Raw genomic sequence first — 13,718 nt, forward strand, 5'->3', positions numbered from 1 at the left:
AACATTGTAACTCTACCTGCATCTATCACTTCCTCTGGAAATTCATTGCACACATGAACCACTCTGTAAAAATTGTCCAATTATTATCATTAGGTGGGGTCATAATATTAGTATCAAGATTAACTAAAAAAGCAAGGATTAGTAGAAGCTAAAGGATTATTTCAAAAAATTTCCCAAAGAGTGGCTTAAAAGATAGAAATTGGAGTATGAGAGAAAATAAAAACCTTTTTAACACACATGCTAACATTTAGCACATTTCCCAACATTATCCTTTTTTACAAATACTTCATCCCTGAGAACATACATTCCTACCTCAACAGTTCTAGTGGTATAAACTTTCTCAGACCTAACAGGCCTAAAGATTTTTGTCTGTACTTGGAAGTTACAGACTTGAGTGGAGAACTGTTTCCTCTCAGCTGAGAACTTGATTCTCTTGCTGGGAGGAACAAGTAGTTCAATTTAGTTTCTCTGAACTAAAACATTTTACCATTCTATTCTGAAATCAAAATTGAATGAATGGGCTTGACTGATCAACAGTATGAAAGTTTTTATCCATTAGCATAACCAGGATTCTCCTAGGCACTTGATTGCGGTTGCATGCTTTCTTGGAATTGATGCATTTCGGTTACTGTTCCAAAATACTCAAGTTTTTTTTTTAAGATGAAAAGACTTCACAGGCTTACCACACATCCAGTGGCTTTATTTTGAAACCTAAATTCCAAAATGTGTTGTCCACCTTTTATCACCATTCTTAACTTCCTTTGTTAGGCATGAGTCATGTGTCCTCCTCTTTTTGCTCAAAATAGGAGCTATAAAATTTCTCCTAATATTTTTCACTGCTTCTCTACTTTTTATTACTTTTCAACTCATTTTTCCCAGTCTATTATTGGCCACTTTTTTTATAAATCCTTTATATATCTGATCATCTCTCACCCTTTTTAATATGTAGATAAGAGCCACAACTTTAATTGTTTCTGTTAGTTCAGCTTGTCAGCTGAGAATTCACTTAAATCTTTCTCGTGCACTTTTGCAGAGCCTTTTTACATTTTCGAGACAATAACTGTGTGTGCACAGATTGCTGACTTGGAACTTTATCTCCATTCCTTCATTGCTGATTCAAATGGAAGAGCTGCATTGTGGGTGTACCTATATCACATGGACTACAATGGTTGAAGAAGGCAACTCAATATCATTTTTAGTGGATCTGTGTATAGAACTAGGGCTGGAGGATGTCTGGAGGTGTCACCACTCCACAGGCAGAGATTTTACATTCTTCTCCAACCTGCACAGGTGCCACACCAGGTTTAATCTCTTTCTAACCCCTGCAGCACACCTGGATTTGGTGGCATCCTGCACAATTGGGAATATTACCATTTCTGATCATACAGCAGTATACTTGTTAAGATTAAGAGCAATGTAACTGGTCTGGGACACTGGCAAAAGGATCCCTTTGTTCTTAAGGATAGTAAGTTCACTGAGCATTTTTCCAATGAATTCCCTTGCCATTAACTCATCCATCCATCCATTCTTTGGGAAACTGCTGAAGCTTATGCCAGGGGAATGATTATTTCCGACTCTGCCAGTAAGAAGCAGCAGAGGAAGAGACAGCATCACTTGTTTGAAATATGGTTGAAGGTAGGTGAGAAGGCATGGCTAAGCTACAGAGGATCACAGTGCTTCGGTCAACACTGAACTCCATGCTCTCTCAGACAGCCAAGAAGGAACTCATTTTTGCAAAACAAAGGCTTTTTGGCGATAAAACTGGGCAAGTAGTTAGCATATCTTGCCAGGAAAAGAAAAGTGCCCCCCCCCGCCCCCAAGCCATTACCTCAATCAGGGAAGAGACCGGAACCCTTATTTGTGACTCTCTCAAAAAGATTAAAACAGCATTTTGAAGATTTTACTCCAAATTATACCAGTCTAAATCTTTTTTTAAAAAGAACCTGGAGCTTCCAGGTGTAACCCCTGAGCAAGAGTCAATTGCTTAGATTGTAAAGAGGGTATTGGGGGGAGGGTGGGGGGAGGAGAGGAGGCTTTGAGCATTCTGTGGGATCCACTAAGGCAATTGAAATCCCCCTGTGATAATGTGTGGGGATGTAAGGTTAATGAGTTTGGAAAATGCATCTACCAGGAATTTAAGTGGGTAGGCTGGGGGAATAGTAAACTTTTAAAATACCATGTTCTTCTTCATATATCGAGGTTTTGAAAATTATGAATCTCCTGTACATGCCTTGAATACAATCCAGTAACTTAAATGGGAGATTCTTCCTCACGAGTATGGCCACTCTCCTACTCCTAGTGTTGAAAGATGAGAAATAACACCAATCGAACCCACTCTATTGTAATTTCAAATGCACCTTATCATCCAGGTGTGTCTTCTGCCATAGGGCAATATCCATCCTCTCCCTTTTAAGGCTTGAAAGTACCATTCCTCCTGACTGGCAAATGGCTCCTCTTGATGTTCCAGGTACACATTTAAGTGTGTCATTAGCCATAACACTCTATAGTAACATTTGGACTCGAGAGAGGAAGAACTCTAATCATAAATCGCTGAGCCTCAATGAAAGTAAATCCACAAAACAAAAGTTACAAAGACTAAAATAACTACAATTACCAAACCTTCACAACTTCCAAAAACTATATACAACAGGAACCCAAAAAATATAAAGCGCCAATAGTGCTGAAAAGGGGAGCTTACCTTCCACCCAAAGGGGGTACCTAAACATCCCAAAAACATGCCTTCTGCCTTGTTTCCAACATGGTAACTAGGGCATTTGAATACAAAAACTGGGATTGAACTGCCCGTAAATAGGCACCTAGCCATCGTAAACACCTTCCTAACTCCTCCTAGCTAGAGCCGCACCACAGAAACACAAGCAAAAAAGGGAAAAAAATGGTAAAGTTAGCAAAGGAATTAAAAGTGAATACTCTGCGCATCCCCAAGTATAATTTAATGCTGATTAGTACCAGAGAATAGAGGAACAATTGAAAAGAGAGAGAAGTTAAGTGAAACCAAACAAGATTTTATTTTTTTTTTAAATTGTCTGTATCCATCAAATCGTCCAGTCTAAAGTGTCAGCAAAATGTTTTGCTCTCCCTGGAGAGTCGAATGAATGTGTGGAGCCGTTGAAAGTAAACCGAAGCACTGCTGGGTACCTTTTTTTAAAAAAAAAGTGTATTTGATCCTGAGCTCCCTTAATCTTTATTGAAAGATTTTCCTTTCCTGACCACCGCTGTTGAGAAGTCATGACAAAACATGATCCTGGAGCTGTCGTGAGTTAAAGGCTTCGGATCTTTTTCCTGGGTTCCAGAGGCTTCTGTGATTCTTTGTCCCCTGGGCTGTGAATCCACACGAGGACAGGGCGAAACCGCTGGTCCAGACCTGACATTTGCGCCATAACCCAGTGAGCTATTTTAATTTTCACCCGCCCTGTTTCAGCTTCCTAATTTGAGGAATCACGGCAGCCAGTCCTCGCAAAACTTTGCTGGCTGACTGCCTTCCATCCCCTCCAGTACACCGACGATGCAAATTTTTTTTCCCCCCACCTCTCAATCATCAACTTGATCAGTTTAAGTTACGGACCCGCTTTTCGAGGGCTTTGGATGAATCAATCTCAGGCTCTGCCATTGTGGTTCGGCGCTCAACATCATCCACTCTCTTGTCGAGGCCTTCAAGCTGCTGATTATGTTTTTGAATTATGGCTCCAACTTATTGTTCAACTTTTCTTCAATCCTGCCTTTCGTGCATCTTTGTGAGGTCTGCGATAAGAGCCTGGTGAGTAAATGGGCCCATCGGACTGGTGGGGGGGTTCCACGACCACAGACAAATTTGATGCCTCCAGTGAGTGCCCCATATGTTGGGACTGACTTGACTTTTTTCCATTTTTTTAAATCATTTCCACACGACAAAAAAAAATGTTTGATAAAGATTGTGTGGCTATTTCAGCATTTAGGTTTAGTGAAATGGTTTGTGTGGGGTGGGTTAAAGCGTTGTACCAGCAAAGCTGTCAATTCAGATCATAGCAGTCTTGGATTCCACCCATACCTGCACCCTTATGATTCCTTTTCAATGGCAGAGTGTTTTCTCTGATGGGTGTTAAGTTTCTTTGAAAGGTAGCCCATTGGGCATTCAATTCCACCATCTTCCTGTAGCAGTACAGCTCTAAATCCTATTGCTAGCATCGATTGCAACTTTTAATGCTTACAAAAACAAAATTTGGTGTAGCTAGAACTGGTACAGTGGTTAGTATGGCTTTAAATTCTCAAACGCCTCCTGGCATTGTTCTGTTTACAAATTTTGTGATGTTCTTTAGTAAATTTGTTAACTGTGCCACCATGCTGCTGAAGTTTGGAGCAAAATTCCAGTAGAGTCCACTCCATCCCAAACATTCTCTTTCTTTGAGAATGGTTGTGGAAATTCCTCAGTACCTTTTATCTTGTACCTTGGTCGACCTTCCATTGCCAATGTTACGACTCAAGAATGACACCACTGCCTTCAAATTGTTTTGCTGCTTGTAATCATTCAAAAGGCTCTGCCACTGTGTCATTCCATTTTCCCTTTGGTCGAAGCATAATGCTCAGACACAGTATGACTTTACCTCCTTCATCTTTATTTCTGGCTCTGAAGGGAGAGAGCACAAGGACACAAGTGCTCAGTCTTGTCTTGAACAGCAGATTCGCAATAATTATATAGTCATTTTATAGGGAGGAGCATCCAGATAAGGCGACATACATATTGATTGGGTGATCGTTGCAATCAGCAAGTGTCAAAGATTAAGCCATCTGCTATTACACAACAAATTATTGTAACCTTAACTGGCTTCACATAATGAATACTTTTCACCTTGTTAAACTGACCTTACATACTGAATGCTTGCAATATTGTTAAATGGCTCCACTTAATGAATGCTTTTCCACCTTGTTAATCCATTACCCTTGCCTCCAGCACCCAGTTGTTAACTGCAAATTCTCATCTGATCTGAGTCATGCTCAGCTGAACCTCTTGTTTCACAAAATTCAAAACTTAACTCTTTCCCTGTCTGCTTATACTCTTTACACATTCTCAACTGTACCATGTGATCTTTGAGGACTCACTAAAGATGACTACGTCCAGGTAAATTGCACAATTTGTTAATCTAGCCACAACTCTGTTCATGAATCCTTGGAATGTGGTTGGTGCTTTCTTTCCAAAAGGCATTACTTCGAATTGAGATAGCCCATTTGAGGTTACAAGTGCAGAAACTCCTTTTTGCTTTCTCTGATAAAGGTACCTCCAATAACCATGTATTAAGTCCAACTTGGTGATGCAAGTGGCTTGACCAACTTTCTTTATACAGTCCTCCAATCTAGTATTGGATAATAGTCTTTTTTTTTTGTTACAGCAATGACCTTCTGATAGTCTATGATTGTGTGAACTTCCGTCAGGTTTGGAAACTAACACGATCGGTGAACTCCATTCACTCTGACTTGGTTTGATGATATCTTCTTTGAGCATCATGTCCACTTCCTTCTGGACCTGTGTGGCTTTAGGGGTGTTGTTTTATCGGAACAGCATTCCCTACTTCCTCCTCGTGCACAATAGTATTAGTCGTCCTCCTCTTATTCCTGCATATGTTCTCCTACTGCAACAAACCTTTTCAACTCTGTCCTTCTCTCCTGAGAGAGAGCTCACTAACCTGTCCACTCCTCAATGACTTCCTCATTATTTAATGTATTTTGAGGCACATCAAAATCCACAATATCTGGATTTGATTCCTCACTCTGCAGGGCAGTAACTAAAACCTGTTTCTTCAGTTCCCTGTGTCTGCTATATTAGAGTAAGATTTCAACTTGACATACCCAATACGGTTTTTTTTTTTTTGTTTCTATCTGGCATCTTAACTAAAGTGTTCACCTGACTCTGCTTTTTCTCAATTTGAAAGGGATCACTAAACCTGGCTTTGAAGGGATCTCCTACCACCGGTAATGATACAATGGGATACCTTTATCCCAATCATTTTAGGTAATCCTGACAGTACGCTCTTGACATGACCTAGTCTTCGGGGTCTGATGCAATCTTTCCAAAGCTCCCTGGAATTCAGAAAGGTATGCACTTGATTTAAGGTGCTGTATGCCTAAGCTATCCCTGACTAACTTAAACAGCCTAGCTGTAAAATTAGACTCTTGGTCTGACTGAATCTCTCTGGGTAGCCCATATTGGGTTTTAAAAATAAAGGTACTAACTCATCCACCACCCTTTTTGCCTTTATAATCAATTGCCTCCAGAAATCTGGTAGACACATCCATTATGGTTAGCAAATATTAATTCCTCCTTTGTGTAGGTCCCCTCCCTAAAAATCAGTTAAAATCCATGTGAAAAGTTCTTCAAGTCTGGGAATCAGCAACAAAGATGTTGGTTTTATTACTGCCTGTGGTTTACCTACCATTTGGCATATGTGACATGTATGGCAAAATTTAACCTTTATTCTTGTGCAATCTGGGCCAATAGAAGTGCTGTTGTACCTTACCCTGAGTCTTCCTCGCACTGATTGCCTACTAGTAATTCATGTGCTGCCTGTAACACTTACTTCCTGTCTGTATGCTACTGGTAACATAATCTAGGAGGAAGTTCTGATGAAGGGCTTATCCCAAAACGTTGATTCTCCTGCTCCTCGGATGCTGCCTGACCTGTTGTACTTTTCCAGCACCACACACTCTACTGGCAACATAATCTGATGCACTTCTGCCCTCATCTGCCGTGGTCTGCATTTTCATCATAGGATCCTATCTTTGAGAGTTCTTGAATGCATTGATTCCTTTTGTGTATGCTTCGATATACATATCACTTATTGTCTTGTCTTTCTGTTGTAAGTCCAATAGCCTTTCAGCACTGAACATTTCTGCTTGATCTTTTACCTGTTCAGGTTTTCCCTGTACCACTACCTCAAATAGGATGTCCGCTAACTGAACCTCAACTCCTTCATCTTTCTCTTAAGTTACAGCAAGAAGCAAAAACTAATGACAGTGGGATCTTGTTTCTACAGTCAGGAAAGCTTCCAGGGTATTTTTCATTTAACTCCTCAGTTCCCTGGTTTCCTTTGGCTTCTCCAAGGGGTGTCACTCGCAGAACAAAACATTTTCCTGGAACTGACTCTCTGGGGAAGTAATGGGAGCAAATGACAGTTTTGATTTGGCTCTCCAATCTGATTTTACATGGGAATGCTAAATTTCTGTCTATCTATTGCACAAATTACCACTCTCTCTCGGGTAATGTGTCAGAAAGAGCGCAAATACTTTTATCTTTTACTGTTAGATTGATTAGCTCTTGTATCTCTCAAAATTGTATCTTCTTTCCCTTCGCTGTTCTTCCTGAGTAAACTTTACCCACAGAGGTGAAGTCTTTGTAGAGATCGGGCACTATCTCAACACCCAGCCCCTGCCTAGGCTCTGCACTCCTGCAGCACCTTGACTTTTCTTAGGGTTTCCTTTACTACTTTCACTAATCCCACTGGCTTAGCTTCTTTTACCACATTTTTCCCATAGTGCTTTTCTTCAAAGGCTAGCACTGTGATGTTGTGTCCCACCTTCTAGCAGTGAAAACACTCTTTTCCCCCATTGCCTGCCTTCAGCCATCAGCACTGTAATTTTGTGTCCCACTCTATTACGGTGAAAACACCTGAGGCCTTTCATCTCCTTTTTGGGCTTCTTATTTCACCTGTGGTAAACTATTCCCAGTGTGCACTATTCTTTTTGTTTTGTAATGAAGGATCTCCCAATGTCTTTCCCTCATGGGATGAAATTCCTGCTGAAAGCTAAATTTCATCTCTGCACCAATGCATATTTATCTGCTATCTCTCCCCTCTTCTCTCCTTGAAGTTTCGACATCTTTCTCATCAAAACGTGGCAATGTTTTAACATATTTGTAACTGTCACTACCTTCTCCCTTCATCTCCATCCTGTTAAATTGACTTTCCTGACTAATTCACAACTTCTGAAGTTCAAATCTGTTTTTCTTTTTGCTCAGCTAAGAACCTTCTGTCCCTTTTTTTTTTTCTTTTTTCCTCTAATGTGGCTCTTTTTTCCCCCCTATCTTTATTTTCTAACTCCATTGCCTCCATTACAATTTAGGTTTTTCTAACTCTAATGTGCTTGCCTATTTCTCTGGTACACCGACGTGCTTGACCAACTCAATTTACAATTTCGGCTTTCCTTTTGTCTCTAATTTACTTGCTAATTCTAAAGGTATGCCCTTCCTCTGTCTTTCTAAACTTTCTTGACAAATCTGGGAAGCATCTTCAAACCCCAGAACCCCTCTAGCAATGTTAAAAGCCATTTCCCTCACTCTTAAAATTTAACTACAAGTAGCCAAAATTAAACACATTTTCTCACTTGAGTTTTGTTTAAAGATCTAGGACACTAAATGCCAAGTGTTCAAATCTGCTGGGACCTTTTGTACCTCAAATCTGTCCAAATCCCCGAGTGGATCTGCCTAAGCCAGTCCAAACCTCAGACCTGAGCCCCCAAACTGTTACAACACGGAGGTGAATCCCTCTGTTAATTAAACTAAACACCCAGAATAGCTCACCACCTCTCGTAATCTGTTAGTGACAGTGAACTCCCAAATTCCACTAGTTAAAGAAAATAACATCAATTTATTTTCTAACTCTATAAAAGTGAACATCAACTATTCTCAACTCTAATCTCCCTTTCTCTCAACTGCTTTCTATCTGCCTTCAACTCTCTAACAAATGCTGTTCCAATAAGACTCTTGTGAAAATTACGTCAACTTAATTTCAAAACCACATAGTCTCTGTCTTCTGAGTTTTCCCACTCTTGGCTGCTGATCTCCCTAGGTAGACCTCCCTTTTTACTGCGAGTATGTTTCACATGAAAAGGTACCTTCAGTGTTTTCTAATTTCTTCGATAAGATGGGCAATTAGCTCTCCAGGAGTTTGTTTATGGCAGTTGCTCTTTTCAAAATGTCTGCATTCTTATACTCCAACATTTGGATTATCTCGTTGGTTTGATGTTGGCAAAACCAAAAATTCAGACTCGATTGGGTTTTAGTGTCCTGGGATATAATTTAAACTGGTTAAATTTGAGTTGTCAAAACAGCAATCAAAACTTAGGTATGTATTTCACAGCCAAATGTTATATTTTTCAATTTTCTAGTACAGTCTGGAACTGCCATCTAGTCATATACACATTGCTTGTAATCTCTGTTCAGAACAGCATTCTCTCTCTTAAAAGTACATTCCATCAACTTCATAACATTTAGTCTCCAGCCCTGTGATATGGTTACATTTCTCATGTCTTTATTAACCTCATTGTTAGGGAATTTGAGAGATTGGGTTTACCTCCTGTTTATTAATGCACAACCAGGATCTGGAAAGTTCATGTGCTGTTCCGGTTTAATTGAAACTTGGCAAATTTTTTGGTTGAGCTAGAAAATGCAGTTAAGATTAATAGAGGAACTTAAGTTGCAGGGAAAATTGCCCAAAAAATGCAGTGTGTAGATAGAGGCTCAAGTTCCTTCTCCAAAGAGCAATACCCATGCAAACTTAAATTATCACTTGTATCTGCAGCTTCCATGAAGAACTGTCCTGTAACTCTGACAGCAACCAATTTCTTCAATATGCAGTGTTTGAGCACAAAATCAAAAACTGACATAAATTGTTTGCAAGGGCAGTTGTACGGACGTTTCCTATAATATTGATAACTAGAATGAGGGCTCTGAGTCATAGCTCTATTTGAGGTACATGCTGGTACTGTACACAAAGCAATCCAGTTTTTGATCAATCAGCTGAGCTCTGAGCTAGAGGTGCTCTTCAATACCTCCCAGTGAGGGGGAACTGAACAATGGTTGTGAAGTTGAATAGTTTGGAGATGGAGAGGTCGTTTTAGCTTGATGGTTGAAGTCATTAGTTTAATAATCCAGATTTTAGTAATTCAAATCTAACGATGGCAGATGATAAAATTTGACTTCAACAGAATTTGGGAATAAAAGACTAGTCTAATGGCCACAATATAACTACTGACAAGTGATGGCAAAACACGAATATTCACTAATCTTTTATTTTCAGAGAAAGAAATCTACTGTCCCACCTGGTCTTGCCTAGATGTGACTGCAGACTCACAGTAATGTTGTTAACTCTTAATTGCCCTCCGCAACTAGAGATGGGCAATAAATGATGGCCTAGCTGGCAATACATAAGCCCCATGAACATTTTTTTTTTAAAAAAGGACAAAGGGGCTGTGGAGGCCTACTTGGTAGTGAAGATAAAGAAAATCAATTGTCAATCCAGCCATGCTTGTTGCTACTAGAATATCCTCAGATAATTGTGGTTCAGTTATTTATTGTAGCTATCATTTTAAAAGCACAAGGAATCCAATAAGTCATCCCATTTTTCTCCCCACCCACCACCCCAACTATCCTATGTATCTCCCCTCTGCTGTTTGCAGGTTTTGAGAAGACAAAAATAATTGAACTGTCATAATAAAATTATCTTAATGATCACCCTACTGTCACTGACCAAAGTAAGCCACATCAAATGTCAAATATTTTCAAGTCACCTGCAATCTGTGACTTTCCTGTCTTTCTACCTGAAATTGAGCCACCAATTTGATTAGATTAGATTAGATTACAGTGTAGAAACAGGCCCTTCGGCCCAACAAGTCCACACCGACCCGCCGAAGCGAAACCCACCCTTACCTAACACTACGGGCAATTTAGTATGGCCAACTCACCTGACCCTGCACATCTTTGTGATGTGGGAGGAAAATTGCCAGTTATCTCCAGGAATAGATGTTCTGTATTAGTGAGTTGGACTATCAGTGTGGTCTGCCTCTAGTCTTCGCCCTCCACCGTTGCTTTTTGCACTTCCTTCTCCTAGGAAGAGTTTTTAAATAAAACTCCCTTGAGAGTAACTGAAGGACAAGAATTCATTTAGTGGATGCAGTGCATTTGATGCATATGTAACGTGGTAAGGAATTGCACAGGAATTAAAAGGTGGAAATTGCTTAATTTGTATGGGTATAAAGATTGATACAATGGAGTACACTTGATGAGAGAGGCCGAGGGAAACTAGTGGGGATTACATATCGGATCGAGGCAAATGAGCTATCTACTGACTTGTTCTAGATTGGTGAAATTCTAAAAACCCAATTTTTTTAATTGAACTCAACCAGTGATCAGTATTTTTGCTGTTTTCCCTCCTTAGCTACTCTCACCAAGCACACCCTTTTCACAGTTGTTGTCATGTTGCTGGAGAAAAATTATTTTTTCTCTTCCCAACTCCTGATTCCAGTGAGTCATTGAGTGTTGCCCTTGCTGTGTTCTGAATTTGCCTTCTCCATCTCCTGCCTTCTCAATGCACTCTACGTCACATCATGCATATTCACTGCACAGTACACTACATAGTGTACTGCTTGCAGATGCAGAGTCAAATTTCTTCCCTGTGGGAGCAATAGGGGATTAAAATCTTTGCTTTGACTCTGAATTTAAAATATTTATAGCAGGCAAACAATCTTACATTCGGTTCTACTTGCATAGCAGCTCTCGCATAATCTCGGCTATCCTACAAGGAGAAATAACTCTATGCATGCATACTTTAGAATAATGAAGAGTTCCTTTAAGAGAGACCTGCCATTGCTGTTTCTCTGTTCAAAAAACAATTTAAATTCAAACTGCTGAGTAGGGTTTGGCATTGAATGAAAACTTTCAAGTTTTTAAGTTGAACTCAGGTTGCCCTAAGTCACTGATTTCCTCTTGTAGAAGTATTTTGCTTGTCTGTTGAGAGTTGAGACACAGAACAAAATCACTCTTTAAAGAAAATATTCTGCCCACCCTGAGCTCACCGGAGTCGCTTTGTCGAGACGGCCAATCCCTAACACATCCCCATGGCAACATCCTGACCGATCAAGGTTTACTGATTGGGGCTGTGAATTAAGGTAGGTTAACTGTGATTGCTGCCATCTCCAGCCAATTGCACCCTCCTCTGTGTCAAGTAATCTCTTCTCCATCTCTTTCCCCCTCCTCTCCACCCCCCCCTCCAAGTTCTCTTATTTCTTAGCTCTGATCTGCGCAAAAATTTCAACTTGCTGCCTTTTAGCAGTGTTTTAAATTCTGTACTACCTAGTATTTATTTTTATTTTTCAACATTAAATGTGTTTTGTTTGAGTGTGGGTGTGTAGTTGATCCTTAAGACTTAGAAGTTATAGGTGCTAAACTGGTGGCACGGTTGCTCAGTGGTTAGCATTGCAGCCTCAGCGCCGGGGAGCTGGGTTCAATTCCAGCCTCTGGTGATTGTGTGGAGTTTGCATATTCTCTTCCCCGTGTCTGCGTGGGTTTCCTCCGGGTGCTCCGAATTGCCTCCCACAATCCAAAAGATATGCAGGTTAGGTGAATTGGCCATGCTAAATTGCCCATTGTGTTCAGGGATGTGTAGGTTAGGTGTATTAGTTAGGGAAAGCCTAAAAGTAATAGGGTAGGGGAATGGGTTTGGGTGGAATACTCTTAGAGGGTCAGTGTGGACCTGTTGGGCCAAATAGCCGGTTTCCGCACTGTAGGAATTCTATGACGAACATTATCGAAGTTTACAAAGGGATCTTGATCAATTGAGCCAAGGAGTGACAGATGGAGTTTAATTTTGGTAAATGTGAAATCGTGCATTTTGGTAAGACTAACAAGGGCAGAGCTTGCACAATTAATAGTAAGGCCCTGGGGAATGGTGTAGAACAGCAATTTATGGGTTCAGATACATTGCTCCTTAAAAGGAGTATCATTTGTAGATAGGTCAGGCAGCATCCAAGGAACAGGAGAATCGACGTTTCGGGCATAAGCCCTTCTTCAGGAATGAGGAAAGTGTGTCCAGCAGGCTAAGATAAAAGGTAGGGAGGAGGGACTTGGGGGAGGGGCGTTGGAAATGCGATAGGTGGAAGGAGGTCAAGGTGAGGGTGATAGGCTGGAGTGGGGTGGAGGCGGAGAGGTCAGGAAGAAGATTGCAGGTCCCTCCACTAAGGACATGCAGGTCCTTGGCCTCCTCCATCGCCAGACCATAGCAACATGACAGTTGGAGGAAGAGCGCCTCATCTTCCACCTAGGAACCCTCCAACCACAAGGGATGAACTCAGATTTCTCCAGTTTCCTCATTTCCCCTCCCCCCAACTTGTCTCAGTCAAATCCCTCGAACTCAGCACCGCCTTCCTAACCTGCAATCTTCTTCCTGACCTCTCCACCCCCACCCAACTCCGGCCTATCACCCTCACTTTGACCTCCTTCCACCTATCGCATTTCCAACACCCCTCCCCCAAGTCCCTCCTCCCTTCCTTTTATCTTAGCCTGCTGGACACACTTTCCTCATTCCTGAAGAAGGGCTTATGCCCAAAACGTCGATTCTCCTGTTCCTTGGATGCTGCCTGACCTGCTACGCTTTTCCAGCAACACATTTTCAGCTCTGATCTCCTAGCATCTGCAGTCCACACTTTCTCCTCATTGGTAGATAGGGTGACAAAGAAGGCATTTAGCACGCTCTCCTTTATTGCTCAGACCTTTTGAATATAGGAGTTAGGATGTCGTAGTGGTTATACAAGAAGTTAGGCCACTTTTGGAGTACGGTGTACAGTTCTGGTCACCCTGCTACAGGAAAGATATTATTAAATTGGAGAGGGTGCAGAAAAGATTTATCAGGATGTTACCAGGACTGGAGGATTTGAGTTATAAACCAAGGCTGGGTCTTTTT

At 40.9% G+C, this 13,718-nt stretch overlaps 1 protein-coding gene across 2 annotated transcripts in view; it reads left to right on the plus strand.

Moving 5' to 3' along the window:
* The window catches only part of LOC122564360 (N-acetyllactosaminide beta-1,6-N-acetylglucosaminyl-transferase-like), a 55,494-nt gene that overhangs the window by 38,429 nt on the left and 3,347 nt on the right, over positions 1-13,718 (plus strand). Inside the window, exon 3 of one of the 2 annotated variants that reach the window (XM_043719117.1) lies at positions 11,753-11,835. The exons of the other annotated variant lie outside the window; for it this stretch is intronic. Coding sequence (XP_043575052.1) covers positions 11,753-11,781 — 29 coding nt within the window. The 3' untranslated portion in view covers positions 11,782-11,835. Of the gene's footprint in view, positions 1-11,752; positions 11,836-13,718 lie in introns of those variants that run through there. 2 annotated transcript variants of the gene reach the window in all.

This window comes from Chiloscyllium plagiosum, chromosome 29 (genome assembly GCF_004010195.1).
Source record: "Chiloscyllium plagiosum isolate BGI_BamShark_2017 chromosome 29, ASM401019v2, whole genome shotgun sequence".
NCBI classification, from domain to species: Eukaryota; Metazoa; Chordata; class Chondrichthyes; order Orectolobiformes; family Hemiscylliidae; genus Chiloscyllium; species Chiloscyllium plagiosum.